The sequence below is a fragment of the Otolemur garnettii genome, unplaced genomic scaffold (assembly GCF_000181295.1).
Source record: "Otolemur garnettii isolate 467f Iridium unplaced genomic scaffold, OtoGar3 scaffold00113, whole genome shotgun sequence".
In the NCBI taxonomy this organism is placed as follows: Eukaryota; Metazoa; Chordata; class Mammalia; order Primates; family Galagidae; genus Otolemur; species Otolemur garnettii.
This window is the reverse complement of record NW_003852508.1, coordinates 3,239,560-3,261,341: the sequence shown is the minus strand read 5'-3', so window position 1 is coordinate 3,261,341 and position 21,782 is coordinate 3,239,560. Positions and strand designations below refer to the sequence as shown.

The 21,782-nt window shown below is 35.0% G+C and overlaps 1 protein-coding gene and 1 pseudogene across 2 annotated transcripts in view; one reads left to right on the top strand and one right to left on the bottom strand.

Annotated features, from left to right (window-relative positions):
- CSPP1 (centrosome and spindle pole associated protein 1) overlaps positions 1–21,782 on the bottom strand; it is a 130,241-nt gene that overhangs the window by 83,962 nt on the left and 24,497 nt on the right. The window contains exons 7-11 of one of the 2 annotated variants that reach the window (XM_023517544.1): positions 12,319–12,417; positions 10,783–10,853; positions 5,786–5,879; positions 4,453–4,510; positions 1,904–2,112 (exon numbers count right to left, since the gene is read on the bottom strand). In XM_023517544.1, coding sequence (XP_023373312.1) covers positions 1,904–2,112; positions 4,453–4,510; positions 5,786–5,879; positions 10,783–10,853; positions 12,319–12,417 — 531 coding nt within the window. The remainder of the gene's footprint in view (positions 1–1,903; positions 2,113–4,452; positions 4,511–5,785; positions 5,880–10,782; positions 10,854–12,318; positions 12,418–21,782) is intronic. The other variant, XM_023517545.1, reaches the window with a different exon arrangement.
- LOC111727582 lies at positions 16,615–21,494 on the top strand (annotated as a pseudogene).

Here is a 21,782-nt window from a genome sequence, read left to right as displayed (position 1 = left end):
AAACAATTCAGTCTGACTGGGGGAAAGAGTGTACTTTTTTTGTTTGTTTGTTTTCAATTTCAGCTGGCTTTCACTCATCTTAGTTTTTCATTTTTTTTTTAATTTTTTTTTCTTTCTTTCTTCCTTTAGCAATTCTCTTGCCCTCTGCCTCCAAGTAGCTAGGATTACAGGTGCCTGCCACAATGCCTGGCATTTTTTTTTTTTTTTTTTTGTAGAGACAGGGTCTCACTCTGGCTCACACTGGTCTAACACTGGTCTTATGCTGGTCTCAAACTCAGCTGAGCTCAGGCAGTCCAGCCACCTCGGCCTCCCACAACTCTGGGACAACAGGCGTGAGCCACCACGTCCAGCCAAGAGTGGACTTTTTAACAGTAAAATGTATTATTCGTTCAAAGGAGGTCAACCATATAAGAAATAAAAACCACTTTAATATCAGTAGCAAAGTCTTGACGTAATCTTTAATATTTCACAGATTTAAAAAACTTTAGAAACCCTCTATTTCAGCACTCCACTACTGAACTGGAAATATATTTCCACCAATGCAATATTTTCCAGCCGTAAAATAGAAGGCAAATAGAAAGGCAAATGCCTTTAAGTGAACAGAAAGAAAAAGAGAGCAATCTAGAATATTCTCATTTTTTAGTGTATCTCAACAAATTCTCCCTTGTCACATACTTTAAAATAATTCTAAAGAAGTAAAAAGGCAATGAAGTTCTCTTCAGTAGTAAATATTCTTTACATTTACCAGCCATTCAATGTGCCTAACTTAATACCTTCACCCCAAAGATACATCAGTAAAACTGTTTTCGTGACACAAACTGTTATAAAAGGGTTGTCATCATCAAGTCTAATTTTACAGAGATTTATATAAGATTAAATACAACAACCCTGTAATTGTAGATACGGGAAAAGTTAATATTCCACTTTCACAAATGAGAAAATTGAAGTTCAGCAAAGGTATGGTTTCCCCAAAATCCAAATAGAGAAGCCAATTTCCATCCCCATTCCAAAGATGAAACCAATATACAATGCTCTGTAATTCTAATCCCTTCCAGTCTATTGAGTGGGGAAGGCATCAGATGAAACAAACAAAGCACTTGGTAAATACAGTAAGCACAGTTAGTGATAAATAAAAGATTAGACCAGTCCTACTGAAAAAAGGAGGTATAGCCCAGAAAATATTAATGCTCAAAGAAATTAACAAAAACATTTGCATCTTTAAATACATTTTAACAATTAACAAATTAATAGTGAACACAAACTAAGGTCAGTCCTACAGAGAGAAGAAAGAATAGCCCACAAAATCAATGTTGAAAACACAATCTTATTTATGTATAGTCTAGTATAGCATGATGCCTTTTGCCTATAGAAATCAAATCTTTACCCCAGTACCCAAGTTACAGGTTTTATAATCTCAACACTTTTCATTTCGGACATTTGAGTTGCATAGCCCCTAAGTCACCACAGAGAAAGAGATTAAGAGGAATAGAAGCCAAAATAAAATCATATATACATATGAGAGTCACATCAGAAACTTTTTCCACATAAATTGAAGAATTCAATGTTTGCCAAGTGGAAATAACAAAATTGTGGAAAAGGAATACCTTTTATCTGTTAAAAGATTAAAAACAGATATCCCAAAACATAACCTAATATTAAAATGTACTTAGTGATTCACTCTAAAGAACAAAATCATTTTTAAATAATAAAACAATATTATAAAGATTTCCCTAAGAGGAGAGAAAAGACCAACAATTAAAGCAAATCTGAAGAGAAATTATTTGACAAAGCTGTTAATTATACAAACTCTGAAGGATAAAGTCATCTGCAGCACATCCTTCTAAACACAAAATATAACAATACCTTACCCAATATTCAAACACAAAACATTGTAAACAAGCACCTGGGAGGCACCATTTCACCAAAGGCACTGCTTAATCCACTGTGAAAATCTTCATTTTGAGGAGGCACAGAGTGAACTGCCGGCATGGGTGGTACGGATGGGGCAGATAAAGGAGGGAGAGGAGTCTGGAAAGCTACTCTGGGCCTCTCAGGTGGTACTATCTCTTCAAAGTGTCTTGGTGCCACACTAAACTGCTTTAGTCTATCAGGCTAAAATAAAGAAAAAGAAGTCTGTTTGTTATATTATCATCACAAATTTGAAGAAGGAAGAGACTTCAAAAGACCCTCTACCACAACAGGCACTAAAGATAGTCACAGAAGAACAGAATTTTTTTTTCTTGTAGTTTTTGGCCAGAGCTGGGTTTGAAAGGAGTAGGCCAGCACCTTACTCCTTTGAGCTACAGACACCGCCCCAGAACAACAGAACTTTATAGCTATGAAAGACTTTGAAGATCTAACTCTTATTTTATAGAAGGATAACTGAGGTGCCTTGAGAATTTCACATATCATCTAAGGTCTAACTATCAATAAATAATTAAGTATAGGCCAAAACCAGGTATTAATTTTTAAAAAACCTGTAAAATCCTTTCTATATATTATAACACTATATGATTTCTCTAATTGCCACTTCCAATATCAAAATAATCTGTAGAACACGGTTAGCAAATGCTTTCTGTAAAGGGCCAGAGAGTATACATTTTTTTTACAAGGCAATGTACTCTTTTTATAAAGACAGGACTCAGACACAGAACTAAAGCAGCCATAAACCATATGTAACTGAATGACCAAGGCCATGCTACAATAAACTTTATTTACAAAAACAGTCCACAAAAGATTAGACCACAGGACACACTTTGCTAATCCCAACTTTAGTACATCGTTAATGTATCCTTTTCTAAGATGTGAACATCAAAAGTAAATCCGTAAGTAATGGTCTAACTAATGGTCTCTAATACATATCTATTTATTCTCATATCAATCGACATTCTAAGGAGATTTATTTCAAAGATAAATAAGGTCTGTCACATACTAACGTAACTATAAATCTACAATTTAACATGCCAACATATTACATTAAAAAGTTCAGGTTTTCAGGCCGGGCACGGTGGCTCACGTCCATAATCCTAGCACTCTGGGAAGCTGAGGCGGGTGGACTGCCTGAACTCATGAGTTAGAGACCAGTATGAGCAAGAGCGAGACCCCCGTCTCTACTTAAAATAAAAAAAGCCAGGCTCGGCACCCATAGCACAGTGGTTATGGCACCAGCCACATACACTGAGGCTGGCGGGTTCGAACGTGGCTAGGGCCAGCTAAAACAACCATGACAACTGCAATAAAAAAACAGCCAGGCATTGTGGTGGGCACCTGTAGTCTCAGCTACTTGGAAGGCTGAGGCAAGAGAATTGCTTCAGCCTAAGAGTTTGAGGTTGCTGTGAGCTATGGCACCAGAGCACTCTACTATGGGCGACAAAATGAGATTCTTGTCTCAAAATAAATAAATAAATATAGAAAAACTGAGGCAAGAGGATCTTTGAGCCCAAGCGTTAGAAGTTGCTGAGAGCTTTGACACCATGACACTCTATAACCAGGGAGATAGCTTGAGACTCTCTCTCTCAAAAAAAAAAAAAAGTTCAAGTTTTAAAAGGAAGTTTTTGATTGCAAAAGCTACTTCAAAAGTATTTATTGATAGAAGAAATGTATTTAATTTTGAAATTGATGTTTTTTCTACCATGGTTATCTGGAATGATTTGTCAAATTAGTCTAAATGTTTTACTCTGTAAGTAGTCAAAGGCACGTTGGGGGGTGATGGTAGTGCAGTCTTAAACGTTTTTAAACAGAGAACACACAGGATGTACCTAAGTAAAGGCAAATCAAAAGTTTCCTATAGTTGAATAATTTTAAGTTGCCATATCTTTTTACAAAAAAACTTTTTAATGAACTTTTTAATGAAATTAAAAGTCTTAATCATCATTCAACTTGCTTTAGCAAATAAATACTACATATCCAACTACAGAAAAAGCACATCATTGTAAGAACAATAAATTGTTACCTCTTCCTTACTTAACTGCAATGATGTGAGTAATTCATTCCACTTAAGGATGAGAATTGCAAAATTAAAGTAAAAATAAGATTATTACCTCTCTAATTTAACATTAAATAACTATTAAAATGCATTAAGAGTAGAATTAAAGTTTTCAACTTCTTTAGAAATCACTCTATTGTAAGTGGTCAAGATATACTCAAGAAAAATATCTACATAATTGTGAATTAAACTGAGATAACTTCCCCATGGAATAGTACATTTATATAAAGCAGAGAGGACTGATGTAAAATAAACTTAAAATATGATACACAAATGAAAAGGAAAAGTTATCTGAGGGACATAGCAGGTAAGAGCTAGAATGTATATTTTATGAAAACTAAATTAAAAGTTTATTTTATTACTGTTTAAATTGGTCTACTCTTACATTTCTCCCACTATCCTCTATTCCCACCTGCTAACCACATTGAACAAAAGATTAAACATTAAAAGATGCAAGGAACACTTACCGATTTCTCAGGGTCTTGTACTCCAGAAGCTGCAACTCTGAGTTCTAAATCTTTTTCTCTAAACAAAATTAAAGTTTTATATATTAAAAAGTTATAATAAACATTATCAAAATTATAATCATTGAAACAAACTTACATACAAAGTCTATGCAATACATCTCCAAATACAAATAATTCCTGAACTGGCAAAAGCCTTAAATAATACTGAAAGCCAAATTTTCTTTTTTTTTTTTTTTTTTGAGATAGCGCCTCAAGCTATCCCCCTGGGTAGAGTGCCATGGCATCATGCTCACAGCAACCTCTAACTCCTGGGCTCAAGCGAGTCTCCTGCCTCAGCCTCCCAAGTAGCTGGGACTACAGGCGCCCGCCACAACGCCTGGCCATTTTTTGGTTGCAGCCATCATTGTTGTCTGGCGGGCCCGGGCTGGGGATTCGAACCCGCCACCTTAGATGTATGTGGCTGGCGCCTTAGCTGCTTGAGCCACAGGCGCCGAGCCTGAAAGCCAAATTTTCTAACTTGATACAAAGGAAAATGGAACTTGTATGTAACTGCAGAATTATATAACAGGGCCTAGAGTACTTTAAAGACTAAGCAATTAACACAAAATAAAATACAAAAATTAATAAAACCTTTACTTTGTGAAACAAAAAAACTCTTTTAGGGTGCACATATATTTTTTAGTTAGCAAAAAGAAAGGTAAAAGTTTACATACCTTTCTCTTATTAAAGAGTTACGAAAATGTTAGAGACAGCTAATATCAGAGAGCAGACAACTGGCTTCCTCTAAGACAGACAAAAGGGCAAAACTAGACAACAATTTCAGATTCTCTTAAATCAAGATCACCATTCCTAACTTTAGATGATAGCATTTCACAAATATTTCTATAAGAAATTATAAACATTAATATTTACATACAATATAAATACTTGTGATTTACCATATAATTATTTTTATATTGCATATCTGTATGTACTTACCATTTTAGATAAAAAAAGGTAAAAATACTTATATATTTTTATTATATGTAGGATAATCTAGTGGACATATATAAAATATTAAAGGCTACCCTAAATCAAAAATTGAGGAAATCAATGAAGGAAGCAAAAGGCCTATTATAAAATATATACACAATCTCATTTTTATCTATGACAAAGAAAACAAACACTCATAGTTTTATTTTCCTTAATGATTTATAAGATTGAAATATAAGTGATTTATAAATGAAAAATTACATTAGGAAAAACAGTCAGTCCCCTATCTAAACATCATATCACTTTACATGAATGCATTTTAAATTCAAAACATTTCTTTTAAATGCAAACCTTTCATTACCGTCTCTTGTTCTTCTTTTGCTCAGCCATTTGTTCCAATAGCTCTTGTCTGTATTTCTCTTTCCTTCTCTGAATAAGTTCTCTATCTTCACCTCCTAGATAATGGCAAGAAGAGAATGTGACCTTAATTCTTGAGCCTCACACAACACTAGAAATTTTTTTTGAATCCATTTTAATTATATCAAAGAATTACTGACTATGCAAGAAATATAGAAGGAAAAAAAATCACACATATCAGTATCTCTTCATTCAATTAATTTCATAATTTACAAGTACCTACTATGTGCCAAACATAAGAGATATTAATCATTTCCAAGCCTCTATCTTTAGTCAAAAATCTTAAATAAAAAATTCTTATCCCCAATCCCATTTTCCAATAATCTGGATAAATCACTATTATCTTCTGTTGAGTCCCTTAAATTTAACATACCTATCTGAAATAAGCACCTCACAACCAATTCTTCTTTTCATTTTCTATTAATGGCCTAATTATAGAGCCCCAAAGCCACACTGTAATTCTGATTGCTCATCCCCTCTTATTCATTTACATGAGATCCCCTCCTGTATATCCTTATGGCCATTAACCTTGGGTAAGTCCTTTCTACATTTCACCTGGATTGCAACAATTACTTCCTAACTAGTCTCTCCAACCTCCTTTTCCCAGCATACTTACACCTATCCAGCACACTTATATCAAAGATTAACTGTCCTCAAAACAACACTAAGCACACTGGCACCCTGCTGAAAAATATTTCATGGCTATGTCAATTCTACATAAATAAATACAAACCACTCACTCTAGTATTCCTTACATGAAAATACAATTGATCAAAAATTTGGGGTGCAGAAAAGATTATTACTACATATGCTAATGCAACAAAATAACCTCTTAATCTAGTTATGCACGATCTAGACCACTACACAATCACAGGATATAAAAAAGCAACCTATACAGTAATTACTCCACTGTCTTCATAATTCGTCTCCCAACAGTCAGTGGGTACACAGCATCTCAGACTGTCTAGGCACAGACATCAGGAATAGCGATGTTCTCATGGGTGTAACACAAATTACATTAAGGTTAATAACAACGTTTTATAATGAAAAGAAACATTTCCATTCTGCTTCTGACCATGACAGAATAATAAGCACAAGACTTAACCTCTCACTGTAAATAACCAGCCAAGTAGACAAAATATAAGAAATAACTGTTTTCTAGGCACTGAACAATAACCAGAATAGGACAATACCTGAAAGAAGGAAAATAAAGGAAATAAGCCCTATCATCACTCCACACTCCAGTTTCTGCCCAAACACAATTTTTAGATCAAATTACCATTACAGGTAAGGAGAACTCAAACAGAGCCAGGAAACCAAGTAAAAATAAAGATCAAAATTCAGGAAGGCTAAAATGGCTGAAAGTTGTGGAGCAAAGTAGTAGTAAGACTAAATCCTGGAACAAATGTACTCTAGGTGTCCTCAGCCAAGCTTAAAACAGGACTCAAACAGATCAAACTGGTCCTTAGCAACAGAGAAATGTAACCATGGTAGGCAAAATTATGTTCTCTGACCCCTAATGTAGACTCCTTTGAGTGCAGGTGGAATCTATGGTTTGCTTTTATACCAAAAATATGGAATGGTAAAAAAAAAATGCAGATAAAATCGAAGTATTAAATCAATAAATAGTTAAGAAATCAAAGGGAAAGTATCTTGGGTGAACTTCATATAATCAAGTGAAAGCCCTTTGAAGAGGGACTTGGCCACTCCTATAATTGAGAAAGTATCCATGCTGGCATAAAGTGAGCAGCCCTGGTGACAAGATCCCATGGCAGGGAACAGTGGACAACCTCTAGACACCATGGGCAGTTCTCCACTGGGCATCCAGTAAGGATGGGCCCTCAGCCACATAACTGGGCATCTAGTGGGCAAGGGCCCTACAAGGAAATGAATTCTTCCAACAATATGAATGAGCTTGGAAGCAGATTTTTCCCTAATCAAGCCTACAGACAATAAACTCAATCCAGCTGACATCTTGATTATAGCCTGTTAAAATTCTGAACAGAAAATCTGCTCAGTAAGCCATTCTCAGACTCCTGACCCACAAGAGTTTCTACCTGAATGCAATTCCCAGATACTCACAAGAAAAATGAAACGGGGGAAATACATAAGATCTGAAGAAGACTCTTAACACAGAGACGCAAAAAACTCTGCAGATTCCTCTTATATAAAGCAAAAGATGCAATACCGGTTCAGAGATAGACATCCAGCTTAGACCTATCATCCTGCACTCATACACAGCAAAGCCTTGCGACTGTTAGAGGAAGGGCAGAAAAATCTGGTGCAAAGTCCTCCACAGACTTAAAGGAGAGTTTGGTAATCCCTCTGGATAAGGGAGATTGAGCAAAATCCATTCCTGAGACCCAAATGTGCAGGACCAGCCTTGTACCAAGTAATAAATCTATTACTGAGACAGGGGAAGTAGTGTGGAAAGAAGAGTCCTCTCTGTCAAGAGCATGTAGGTCTTACTAAAAACTGGTAAAGTAGCTCACACCTTTGGGGACCAATGCAAATCCCTTGAGGCCAGAAGTTTGAGACCAGCCTGGGCAACAAAGCAAAATCCCATCTCTACAAAGAAGTAATGCAAGGGTGGCGCCTGTGGCTCAAGGAATAGGGCACCGGGCCCATATATCAGAGATAGCGGGTTCAAACCTGGCCCCACCAAAAAACTGCAAAAAAAAGAAGTAAAACAAGAACACTGAGAAAATCCCTCTGGCACTCTTATCCCACATTAAGGATAAGATAGAGAATTCAACACTTCTCTCTATACAATTAATAGAAATAGATAAAAATCATGAAGGATATACAAGACACGAACATACTTATCAATCATAAACTACTTATACTCAACAATAGTACTAAGTATATTCTTTTAAGTACATACTAAACACTCACCAATAGAGACTATATTCTGAGCCATTAAAAAATGTATTAAAGAAATTTAACAAACCTGAAATTATACAAATTATATTCCTGGACTATAAGCTACTCAAACAAGCAGTCAATAAGAAAAGGCAGAAGGAAAATCACCAAAAATTAAAAACAAATACTTTTAAATAACCCATGGTTCTGTCGTAATCCTACAATACATTGATATGTCATTATAAGCAATCATTTTTTTTTAATAAAACAAAACACCCCATGTGACATCTGGAACAAAATTATGAGAAGACAAATTTCAGTCAATTGCAATGACAATTTAAAAAAACTGTGAGTAGCATAACAGAGTCAACTACAGATGAATGTGCTGCCTCTGACCAGTGTCCTATATGTATGTACAAATTCACACATAGTTTGGGGGAATAAAACATAACAACTATGAGAAAAGTCACTGGGCTAAATGATTTTAATGGTTGTTCCAAACATTAGAATCTATTGTCTCACCAAATATTTATCCGTAATTCCTAGATTGCATTAATAATAAACTCATGTGATTCATCTATAAAATGCCAGGATAGAGTTAATACTTTCATTGATTGTCCATCGATCCACGAATGGATCAACAAACTGTGGTATATGTACACCATGGAATACTATGCAGCCATAAAGAAAGATGGAGACTTTACGTCCTTCATGTTCACATGGATGGAGCTGGAAAATGTTCTTCTGAGCAAAGTATCACAAGAATGGAAGAAAAAGTATCCAATGTATACACTGCTATTATGAAATTAATTTATACCTTTTATATGAAAGCTATAACCTAATAACAGCCTAAGAATATGGGGAGGGGGGAGGGAGAGGGAAGGGGGATAGGTGGAGGGAGGGGGATTGGAGGGCTCACTTCTGTGGTTTATCTTACAAGGGTACAAGTGAACCTTTCTAAGAGTAGAATATGAACGTTTGGGCACAATAACTAGGTAAATGACATGAAGGCTATGTTAACCAGTTTGATGAAATGTTTCAAATTCTATGTGAAAACACCACACTGTTCCCCAGAAATGCATTAATGTACATAGTTACCACTCAATTAAAAAAAAAATACTTTCATTGATAAAATTAATCATCAGTGGGCTCTCAGCTCAGAAAGTCATTTCTCCTACTTTTACCACATTTAACAAAATACATCATAAGAATATTGCTTCCCTACATGCTACTGCAGTTAAATTGGTCAATGTGCACTTACAGATATTATACAAGGATGAAATTGTAGATAGCATGACATTTTTCTCACAATAGCCATTTTAGGAAACAAAGATCTAAGAATACAGTATGATTAGGTGTCTCTAAACCAAGACTAAAAATAAATTATTGACTGCTTTTTGGTTGAATGAACTAAGCTGTTATCCAATTTCTTCATATACTTTGCTAAAACCAAATTTCTATTAATTTTTTTATAAGTTTTCACATAAAGAACAGACCTCTTTTCTACTACAAGGCACAAATAGGAAAGACACTCTCTAAAATTAAATTGTGACAAGCAAATCAACAAGCTTATATGTGCATCCAGCAAAAACTTCAACATCTGATAAAATAAACAGAAAATATGACCATTATTATAATTTGAGCAAAAATATCTTCTCAGAAACTACATGAATAGAATGAAGAAACAAAAGGTTTAGTTCAGAGAAACTGAACTAAAATATAAGGCAGTTTTGTATTAGTTGAAAAAACAAGAAAAAAGAATGAATAAAAAGAATTATCACATAAATAAACAATATTAGAAATAGCCACACTCCAACTAAGGGCTAATAAGATATGAAATTAAAAGCTTATTACTGAAACTAATATTTCACTTATAATCTATACAGAACACATTACAAAATAAGTTATTTAGCTTTATAATTATACATAGATATATAATACATACTAAATGTTTACCTTACTACCCAGCAAAAAGCACTCTATTAGTAAAAGTAATATCAATTATAAACTGAGTTCTCACTAAAAAGCTTTTATAAAACACTCTGCACAAGTCTAACCAATTGGACATTTTATACACACCAAAAAGCATCCCTGCAAAAGGACTACAGATCTCCTGATGAGTAGATGTAGACGGTGCATTGCCTTGAGTGCTATAAAAAAAAGAGACAAAGAATTAAAATCCAGATAACTTTCAGAAAGAAAAAATTTATAGTAAATGTAGAGATCAGTCACTGGCCCTTTGGTCAGTACTATGAACACCATAATATTAATATTTGCTTATTTTTTAAGCAAGGTAAAAAATAATAGCATTTTTCTCTTCCAATAGTAAGACCCCACTGTATTCAGTTCTAAAAAAAATCTTTTCTAGCAAGGCTTGGGGAATTACACCCTGTAATTCTAGCACTCTGGGAGGCTGAGGCAGGTGGGTCACCTGACCTCAGGAGTTAAAAGACCAGCCTGAGCAACAGTGAGACCCCATTCTCATTAAAAATGGAAAAACTAGCCAGACATTGTAGGAGGTGCCTGTAGTCCCAAATACTGGGGAGGCTGAGGCAAAAGAAACACTTGAGCCCAAGAATTGGAGGTTGCTGTGAGCTATGACACCAGGACACTCTATACCCAGGGTAACAGAGTGAGACTCTGTCTCAAAGAAAAAACAAAACAAAAACAAACAAAAAAAACCCTGTGTCACTGGCCATTTAGGTTCTCAAGTAAAATCCTTTTTCATAAAAACAGTTACCCCAGGAAGGAAAATGAATATTAAGTGTGCATAAATAAATTCTAAAAACGTAAAACAAAACGTGACCTCTGCGCACACTTGAAGAAGAATAGCATCCCTAAAAAATTCCTTTCTTGGAAGACAGAAAAAAGATAACTCCCTCAAAGAAAATTAATTAATTAGAACCAAACAGCAAATTCTCTTATTGCAAGTAATGCTTATATATTACTTTCTCTGACAAAAACAGCCACCTTTCTTGATATATGACAATAATATCTTCATTATATACCATATATTTGGAACTACTTATCCTTATGTATGACACAAGCTACCAAAATAATTAAAATTATAGAGACATTAATATAAAACACAACATTAACATAAAACACATTAATATAAACACATATAGCCTTCCTTTTCAATATGACAGAAACATACATGAGTACGAATCTTAGAAAGCAAGCATAAAAGTTATCTACTCGGTAAGCTGAAAATCAAAAGTCAAGTTTTAAAGAAAAATTCACACTGCAGGAACATTTTCAATGTCTCTAGTCAACTGGTAGTGCCATGGCTCCAAGATATCATACATTGAATTTTTGTCCACTAAATTCAATTTATGGACTTTATTTCTTAATTTATTTCTCCTTTTGACTTACTCAGGACACCTTAGCATACTTTATAACCAAAAATTTGTTCTTCAAAAGAATGCTGCAAAGTACTATAAATTTTCATTTAACATCACCTCCTCCCCCTATTTTTTCCCTTTAATTCAATTCTCTCTAATAAGGAAGGCTGCTAATATACCATACCTGTCACTTCTTCAGTAAGCCACTTTTAAGTAGGTGCTATTTCACAGAGTAATGACTGAAAGGGAGAATCTATATTACATACTGTACCTTTTATTTCCAGCAGATGCAACTCGTACGTCTGATTGTTCAGTCACGTCACCATCATGCTCCCTAGGAGGCACATTCTCTCGTTTGTTCCCTTGTGTCCTTAAAAACACATTAGCTTATAGAGCATGTTCCACATACAGTGGTCCTTCTTACATCTTTTTAGTGATTTTACATTCAATATTGGAAACATTAAAGGAAGCAATGTTATAATGAAACTTTACCGTTAACATGTTCTAAAATTAACTCAGAGATTTGACTCAGGTAGGATCTGCTGGTTAATCAGACATAAAGAGTTTGAATTTAACAGTCTTTTTAAAAGGCTATTATAAATTATTTCAGTATAACTTTTCAAAATTTTTAATTTTAAAATTACAACTATACTAACACTTTTTTTTTATCATTCACTTAAAAAGTAAATGACTGAGTACCTACTATGTTCCAAGTAGTATTCTAGGCACTTGGTATTCATACATAGACTCTGCATTTACAAAGATTACAGTCAAATATTCAAAAAAAATCCATTTTTAAATCAAAATTCTTAGATCCTAGGAATTATTCCATTATATGTATAAACCTTTTAACTTATAAATACAGCAGCAGTCTTATCAACAAATTAAATCAAATGTAGCAAAACATAACTTTTGTTAACACTGTAAATCACATGAAAAAATAAATGTTACCAACAGGTGAATAAAAATATAAACAAACAGGCCGGTTAAATGAACTAAAATGATTAGTTCACTGTACTCACAAGGTCGTAAACAACAAAAAGAAATACTGGAATGCTTTTATTTCCTTTCTTTAAAAAAAACCTTATTAGAAAATAATAATACAGAAGTATTTTTCAAGTAGTTTTTTTAAGTAGTTTTTTTCCATTTGGCAAACACTGATTATTTTTCAACTTAATTTCCCATACCAGAGAAGCCAACATGACTTTTTACACCAACATATATCAGCATCTATGAAAACTTAACATTCCATGAGTAATATAACTTTACATGGCTATTATGTTACCAAACCATACTTTCTCAAGAAGCATATTAGGAAGAAAAATGGCTGTTAAAATATTCTTCAATATTTTAGGTGAATTCTATTATCACATTAAGAAAAATGGCAATTTTTTAGTAAAGCAGTAGCTTCTCACTCTCCATAGAACCAGTATACAAATGCTTCAATTCACTTATTTCCATCAAACAAGCCATTGTAAATATCACCTGCAGAGAAAAGACTATTGGAATTTTAACATTAACTATGACTTGGCATAACATCTGGCTTCCATTTTTTTATCCACATCTAAAACAGAGTCCTCCACAAGTCCTTTCAAAAAAGAATTTCAGCCAGGCACAGTGGCTCACTTGTAATCCCAGTACTTGGGGAAGCTGAGGAGGATGGATCTCTTGAGGCCAGGAATACGAAGACCAGCCTAGGCAACATGGCAAGACCCCCATCTCTACAAAAGATTTTTTAAAAATCAGCCTGGCATGGTGTGTGTGCCTATAGTCTAGCTACTCGGGAGGCAGAGGCAGGAGAATCACTTGAGCCCAGGAGTTTGCTGCTGCAGTGCACTATGATGGTGGCACTGCACTCCAGCCTAGGCAACAGGGTAAGAGCCTGTCTCCAAAAAATGAAAGAAGAATTTCAAATTTATTTAAAATTATCAAAACAGTGGCTCGGCGCCTGTGGCTCAAGTGGCTAAGGCGCCAGCCACATACACCTAAGGTGGCAGGTTCGAATCCAGCCCCGGGCCTGCCAAAACAACAATGACGGCTGCAACCAAAAAACAGCCAGGCATTGTGGCGGGTGCCTGTGATCCCAGCTACCTGGGAGGCTGAGGCAGGAGACTCGCTTGAGCCCAAGAGTTGGAAGTTGCTGTGAGCTGTGATGCCACGGTACTGTACCCAAGGGGATAGCCTGAGGCTCTGTCTCAAAAAAATAAAATAATAAAATAATCAAAACAGAGCTCACTGTAATTCCTAAAGGTAATTAAATCTTTTCTAAATTGACATCTAAGTTTAGTGTCATTCCCAACCATTCCCTTAACAAACATGTAAATAAAAATGAAACTCAAATTCATAGTTAACAATGCCAAGCAACCAGTTTTAATTATTCTGGATCTCTGTAAACACAGATGTGCAGGAAAAAGTTAACATGGCAGGCCTGAGACTGCTATCCTTACTTACAAAAGCCTGACTGCACAGTTGGCCCTCAGCTGGTACCTGGGGGCATATGTTTTGAGAGGGTTGCCACCATTCCTGGAACTAATAAGAGTGGTTCACTGTGCCTAAACTGTACAAACAATATACTATAGTTTGGGCTAAACATGCGTTTTCCTTCAAAGAGTCTGGAATTTCAGTACATAAATAAGGATAAGGATGCCTGTATTACCAGCCCCCAGTAAAAACCTTGGGCACTGAGTCTCTAAAGAACATTTCCCCATACTGTTACAATTTAATGCAGGAGGAATTAAGCATCTCCTGTGTGACTTCAGTGGGAGAGAAGTCTTGGAAGTTTGTCTCTGGTTTCCTTCAGACTTTGTCCCATAGGCCTTTTTCCTTTGCTGATTTTGCTTTGTATCCTTCTGCTATAATAAGTCACAGCCAGGAGCACAAGTATACCCAGAGTCCTGTGGGTGCTGCCAGCAAATCAATTCTAGGAGCTATCTTGGAAACCAAGACATAATACACAAAAGCAAATTCATTAATATTATAAAGAGCTGTCTATACTAATAAAAAATTTTTAAATACTCAGAAATTCAAAGTTCTACTTTCAAAGCTTAACTTAGGATCCCAGAACTAAAATCCACTTAGACATACAAAAATTTTTGCCAAAATTTACCCACAGGTTTATTGCTTTCTGTATTTTCATTGAAGCTATCTAAAGACAATGCATTTATAATTCTAGTATATCTTTAAACAGCTGGACCCAATGTTATCTACACTAAAAAATGTCTTATGGGCTCTTCAGAATATATAGATAACTTCATAAAGCAATCACCATAAGCACCAGAGGTCACTTTCAAAGTTCATTAAAGAAACTTGAGAAATACTTTATTTATATATAAGGTCCAGGTCTCTTTGCTAAAATCTACAGTAAAACAATAAAGACTTCCCAGTGATATAAAAGACGTTTTAAGGTATACCTTTCACTGAAGAAAAAGAAATCATTAACAGCATTTATAAAAGTCCTCTCTGTCGCTGATAATTACAACAAAATCAAGACTGGAAAAAAAAAGTTTCAGATGCTAAATAAAAAGCAGAGATAAGTATTTCACTAAAAAGACCATAAAATCTTAAAGAATCCTATTCAGTTTTATGAAGTGACTGATAGGATTGTGCTTATGTTTATTAAATCAAGGAAGAATTACTGTTTACAAACAGAAGAGAACTTTAAGTATAGTCTGGAAAGTTAGCCACCTCATCCTCTACAAAAAATACTCCTCTCGGGCAGCACCTGTGGCTCAAAGGAGTAAGGCACTGGTCCTATACACCGGAGATGGCAGGTTCAAACCCAGCCGCGGCCAAAAAAAGGCAAAAAAAAAAAAAAAAAGAAAAAGAAAAATACTTCCCTAGTTTTGATGCCATTTCCTTCATGCACTAAAATTTTTTCATACTTCTAATAAATTTAGCATGTAATCATTCTTAAGTATCCCTCTTAGTTCATTTTAACAGCATGGTCTTATAATTATAGTGGTCTTGTAATTTATTTTTATAACCTATACTGAGGCAAATAAAGTCCTCTCTGAAGAAAGGAATTGGTGAGAGTCAGAAGTGGTTTTACCATTGCTAGCTCTCAATCTTCTCAACATTAAGGGGTAATAATGTCTAGAAGTAATGACCACTAAATGTCAACAACCTGATTCTAATCAAAGTCCATCAGGGGTTCAATTGGGTCCAGCACGTCCCCCTGGAAATCCTTTCTATTTAAGCTGTGGCAATACCACATTAATTCTTTCCCAGTGACACAAAAGAAATCTAAATATTCTATGGTTTTAAATACATAGATTCGCTTATCCCCACCCTCAACGCACTGGGTTTTGTTAGAAAGGGACACTTCACATAAAGGACAGTCTGCTTCCTCTGAAATGCAAATCAGATAGGACAGAGGAATGAAATAAAGAGGAACCTCTGTAAGCTGACCGCCCAAGGGACTGTAACAAATTGGTCAACATAATGAACTAGGCCTACTGTACTAATACATACATGTGGTGCATGTCCAGTCCATGAAAATTAGGTCAACTTAAGGAGGTGGTCATGGTAGGGAGATGGTCAATTGTAGAGGTTCTGCTGGAATTGCAAAATGGTTTCACATCACACTAATAACAATAAAAAAGTATGTCAAATGGAAAAAGCTTTTTCTATTTCCTTGAAGACATGGGTCAACAACTCTATTTGATTAAGTAAAAATTTTAATGTCCAAAGAAACCAGGTATAAGCTAGCAGCCCAGTTCACCCTAAAAAATTAACACATTTTAATCTTTAAAGAAAAAAGAAACAAGAACAAAAAAAACTCCTTTACAAAAGCAAACTGTTCAAAACCACAGTAATTTTCAGCTAATTTAAATGTGAATAAACTGCTAAGTGATAACTGAATAACATTTCCTTTTTCCTTAGTAAAACACAGAATCAGACTACTCTAGACACAAATTTACAGTGTTTACCCTATAAATTACTATAAAAACACAGTAGAACCTCTGTAAGTTGACCACCAAGGGACTATAACAAACTGGTCATACAGAAGTAGTCAACATAAGGACTAGGCCTACTGCAATGAGATAGACACATGGTGCATGTCTGGTCTACAAAAATTAGGTCAACTTAAGGAGGTGGTCAATGTGAAGGTGGTCAACTATGGAGGTTCTATTGTATTTGCCATCTGTTGCTCCTATATTGATATAACACACAGGAAAGAAGAATCCAATTTCTCTTAAAGAGAAAAAATAATCTAATTCATAATAATAGTAAGTACAACACTTTGCTCTCATATTATGAATTTCTCTCTTGTGAATGGAATCTGCTATTCTTTCGCTACAGAATTTAAAGAAAAACTCTGAGATGTTAACTGTGGGTCACCATTTTTTTCATTATTTTCAGGTTTTTCCAATGTTTGTCTCTACTTCAGTAACATTGTTTTCTATTATCATCTCTATTTCTAAGGTGAAGAAAATAATTACTAAAATGGCTCTTCCAAAGACAAATGAGAATTAACTACTAAATGAAAAAAAAAAAAAGAAGGAAAACCAAACTAAATAACTTATTTAACAAGCCTTTCTCATTTATGTCTCATGTATTAAGCACAAACACTTCTAAAAAAAAAAAAAACCAACTCCTATACTAAGCACTTAAGCTTCATGGTTAACAGAGATTCTAATTTAACCTAAAGTGTTGGTTCAGAATTTTGTAAATGACTATTAATTATAAACAAGCAAATTTCAACATTTAAGTAGAATGGAAATGCTAACTACATTAATCACAGAGGAACTAAAGCCAGCATTTTTCAATGCTTAATACTTCTTTAACTCATTAACACTGATTAAAGCAAAATGTAATAAAGTAATACATTAACTTCTACAGCTCAAGTTAATAATAAATTATAAAAAACTAGGATGACTATATTTAAATAGAGCCTGTAAATTCCAAAGTCTCACAAGATACACTGTTAAATTCAACTATAGAAAATCCCTAAAATTTAAATCAATAAATATATGTAAAAAATAATATACATATGCATGCAGAATACAACTGTTGATCACAATGCTAAACATCTTGTTAATTATTTAAGAACACTGCCAATGATTCATACTATGAGTTTAAGAAAATAACATGATTTTCTGTGGTAAACCTCAGCTTTGCCATACTTAAAATGGGGGAAATACTGCATTAATAAATACGTACATATGTTACATGAAAAAGTTCACAGTGTAATTATAAAGGAACTGAGATCAAAATTATAAAAATAAAAATTATAAAACAAAACTAGAATTTATCAGATACATCTAGAAGAAAAACCAAACAACATAAACAAGGGAAACTTAGAGGAATGGAGGAAAATTAATTTTATACTTCTCATAACCCTCTGTAAATTTTTTGTTAAGAACTTCTGGTTAATATTACATCCCTTGACCACTTGTAATCCTAGCACTCTGGGAGGCCAAGGTGGGGGTGGGGGATTGCTTGAACTCACAAGTTTGAGTTTAGTAGACTCCATCTACTAAAAATAGAAAAACTAGCCCAGCATAGTAGCCTAAGCCTATAGTCCCAGCTCCTTGGTGGGGGAGGGGGCTGAAGCAAGAAAGTGGGGGGGCTGAAGCAAGAGGATTCCTAAAGCCCAAGAGTTTGAGTTTGCTGTGAGCTGTGATACTACAGCATTCAACCCAGGGCAGACAGAGTGAGACTGTCTTAAATAAATAAATAAATAAATAAAATAGAATGAGAATAAATGTTTGGAGCAAGAGAGCAAATGCAGTTCCACCTTTCTTTAACATTTCAGTAACAAACAGAATCATTTCTCCTACTAACCAATCTACCTATTAAATATACAATACTGAAGGACTGATAGGAAAATTTGGGGCAGGAGAGTTGCAAACAAGGAATTTATAAATCTAAAATATAGAAATTGAATTTCAACTTCAACTGACATAGAGATATAGATAAAACATCTTATATGTGAAATGTACGAGTTGATACATTAACAAACGGAAGTAATATATAACATGATTTACATTTTGAAGAAATACTTTAAGGTGTTTAACATGAATTAATTTCACTCAGCCTCATGTTTAATCTATGATGATTTGGGGAAGTTTATATAGAGAAAGAGTTCATTTCACTATGGGTTACACAAGAAAATAAGTTCTCAAATAATTAAGATGAAACTCATTTGTTAGTTCATGTATAAAGTTATCAAAGTAGTAGATTAAAATATATAAAAACAAAGCAGCAAACATCACAGCATGTTTTATAAAATTGCAAACTTAAAAGATGTGCATTACATTATACTCTAAAGGTAAACAAACACCATAAAGAAAAAAAGAAGTTTTCATGTACTAAGAAGACATCATTGAGAGTCCAAAATCATCTGTAGTTTCCCAACTGTGAATTCAGTTCAGGCAGCCTTTGACTACTACCTTCAGATGTTAGCAATTGCAAATACAACACGTTATTGGATTCAGAGGATTTCCTAAATTACAAATAGATTCAGATCAGAGAAACTACAATGGGCACTCCAAAATTCTAATCCTTCACTCAAATTACCTAAATCAGGGTGAATGTTAAAAATATTGTGTGAGCAGGACATATAGCTGCAGAAGAAACAGAAGAACTATAAAAGATGTGTATTATTACCAATAATAAGAATACTGAATGTGCTAGTAGTATTACCCCTGAGAAAATTTTCTAAAATACTAAAAAATAATCTATTTAGACTAATAAATAAAACAGGTCCCATAAACTCCTCAAAATTCAGATTTCATTCTCTTTCAAGTTAATAAGTGAATGGCAAATATAAGACCCTATGGTATTTCTATCTGCAAATCAAAGTTAGGTTCAACTAGAGCAGTGGTTCTCAACCTTCCTAATGCCTCAACTCTTTAATACAGTTCCTATGGGTTGTGACCCATAGGTTGAGAACTGCTGAACTAGAGTGTGTCCCAAAGGTCACCCATGAATTTGTCATACATAGGAAAAAAGGGCAATTATAGCTAAATGTACCTTTATTTACAAAATTTTCATTACAAAATTTTACAGAGAAGCGGCCAACACGTAGAGAATATTTTGTAAATACAGCAGAACCTCTGTAATTTGAGGGGGACTATAACAAACTGATCAACATACAAAGGTGGTCAACTTAAAGAATTAGGCCTACTGCACATGTGTCGTGTCTGGTCTTTGAAAATTAGGTTGACTTGGTGTGTCCCAGTGGCGTAGGGAGCCAGGAGGACGCCCAGAAGGGAAGATTCCACCCTGATCCGAGGAGAGGGGGTTTGTAAATATTATCTCTGTGGTTTTTGTCCTGTGGAATTGTTCACAAATACTCGTTCTGATCTTGGCCCATGTGAAAAAATTCATGATGAAAACTTACGAAAACAGTATGAAAAGAGTTCTCATTTTAGGAAGTTGGGTATGAGAGAGATTTTTTGCAATACTTACAGAGCTTACTTGCAGAAGTAGAACATAGAATCAGATGAGGCCATGCTCGTTTGGCATTATCTCAAAACCAGCAGTCCTCTGGGGCAGCTGGCCCAACAGGCAAAAATGAAGAAAAAATTCAGGTTCTAACAGACCAAATTAATGTGCTTCTGCAGCAGATTGAAGAATTAGGATCTGAAGGAAAGGTAGAGGAGGCCCAGGGGATGATGAAATTAGTTGAACAGTTAAAAGAAGAGGGAGAATTGCGTAAGTCCACAACCTCGACAACTGAAAGTTCTGCTGCCCAAGAAAAATAGATGGAAGTTTGTGAAGTGTGTGGAGCATTTTTGATAGTAGGAGATGCCCAGTCGCAGGTATATGACCATTTGATGGGAAAACAACACATGGGCTATACCAAGATTAAAGCTACTATAGAAGAATTAAAAGAAAAGTTAAGAAAAAGAACCGAAGAACCTGATCATGATGAACATCTAAAAAAAGAGAAGAAAGAGAAGGGAGAGAAAAAGAGCAGGAGACAGAAAGGGAAGAAAGAGAAAGAAAAAGACGAAGGGAAGAGAAAAAGAGAAAAAGAAAGAGCTCGGGACAGAGAAAGAAGAAAGAGAAGTCGTTCACGAAGTAGGCATTCAAGCCGAACTTCAGACCGACGATGTAGTCGGTCTCAAGACCACAAAAGGTCACGAAGTAGAGAAAGAAGGCGAAGCAGTAGAGATCGATGGAGAAGCAGAAGCTATGACAGATCAGAGAAAGCACAGATCTCCAAGTCAAGATCGAACAAGATCAAAAAGCCAGGATCGAAAGTCATATAAACACAGGAGCAAAAGTCGGGACAAAGAACAAGATAGAAAATCCAAGGAGAAAGAAAAAAGGGGATCTGATGATTAAAAAAAAAAAAGTAGCGTGAAGTCCAATAGTCGAGAAAAACAGAGTGAAGACACAAACATTGAACTGAAGGAAAGTGACACTAAGAATGAGGTCAGTGGGACCAGTGAAGACATTAAATCTGAAGGTGACACTCAGTCTTATCTGATCTGATAAGACCTCAGATCAGACAGAGGGCTACTGCTGGAAGATTTCTGGAAGAATACTGAAAACGGCATAACGTGAAGATCGACATTAAAATGAGCTGAAAGAAAGCTACAGTGGCATAGAAAAAAGATAAAGCTCAGTTAGTGTTTTGTTTTTTTTTTTTATTTTGAGACAGAGCCTCAAGCTGTCACCCTGGGTAGAGTGCCGTGTGGCATCTCAGCTCACAGCAACTTCCAACTCCTGGGCTCAAGCAAGTCTTCTGCCTCTGCCTCCCAAGTAGCTGGGACCACAGGC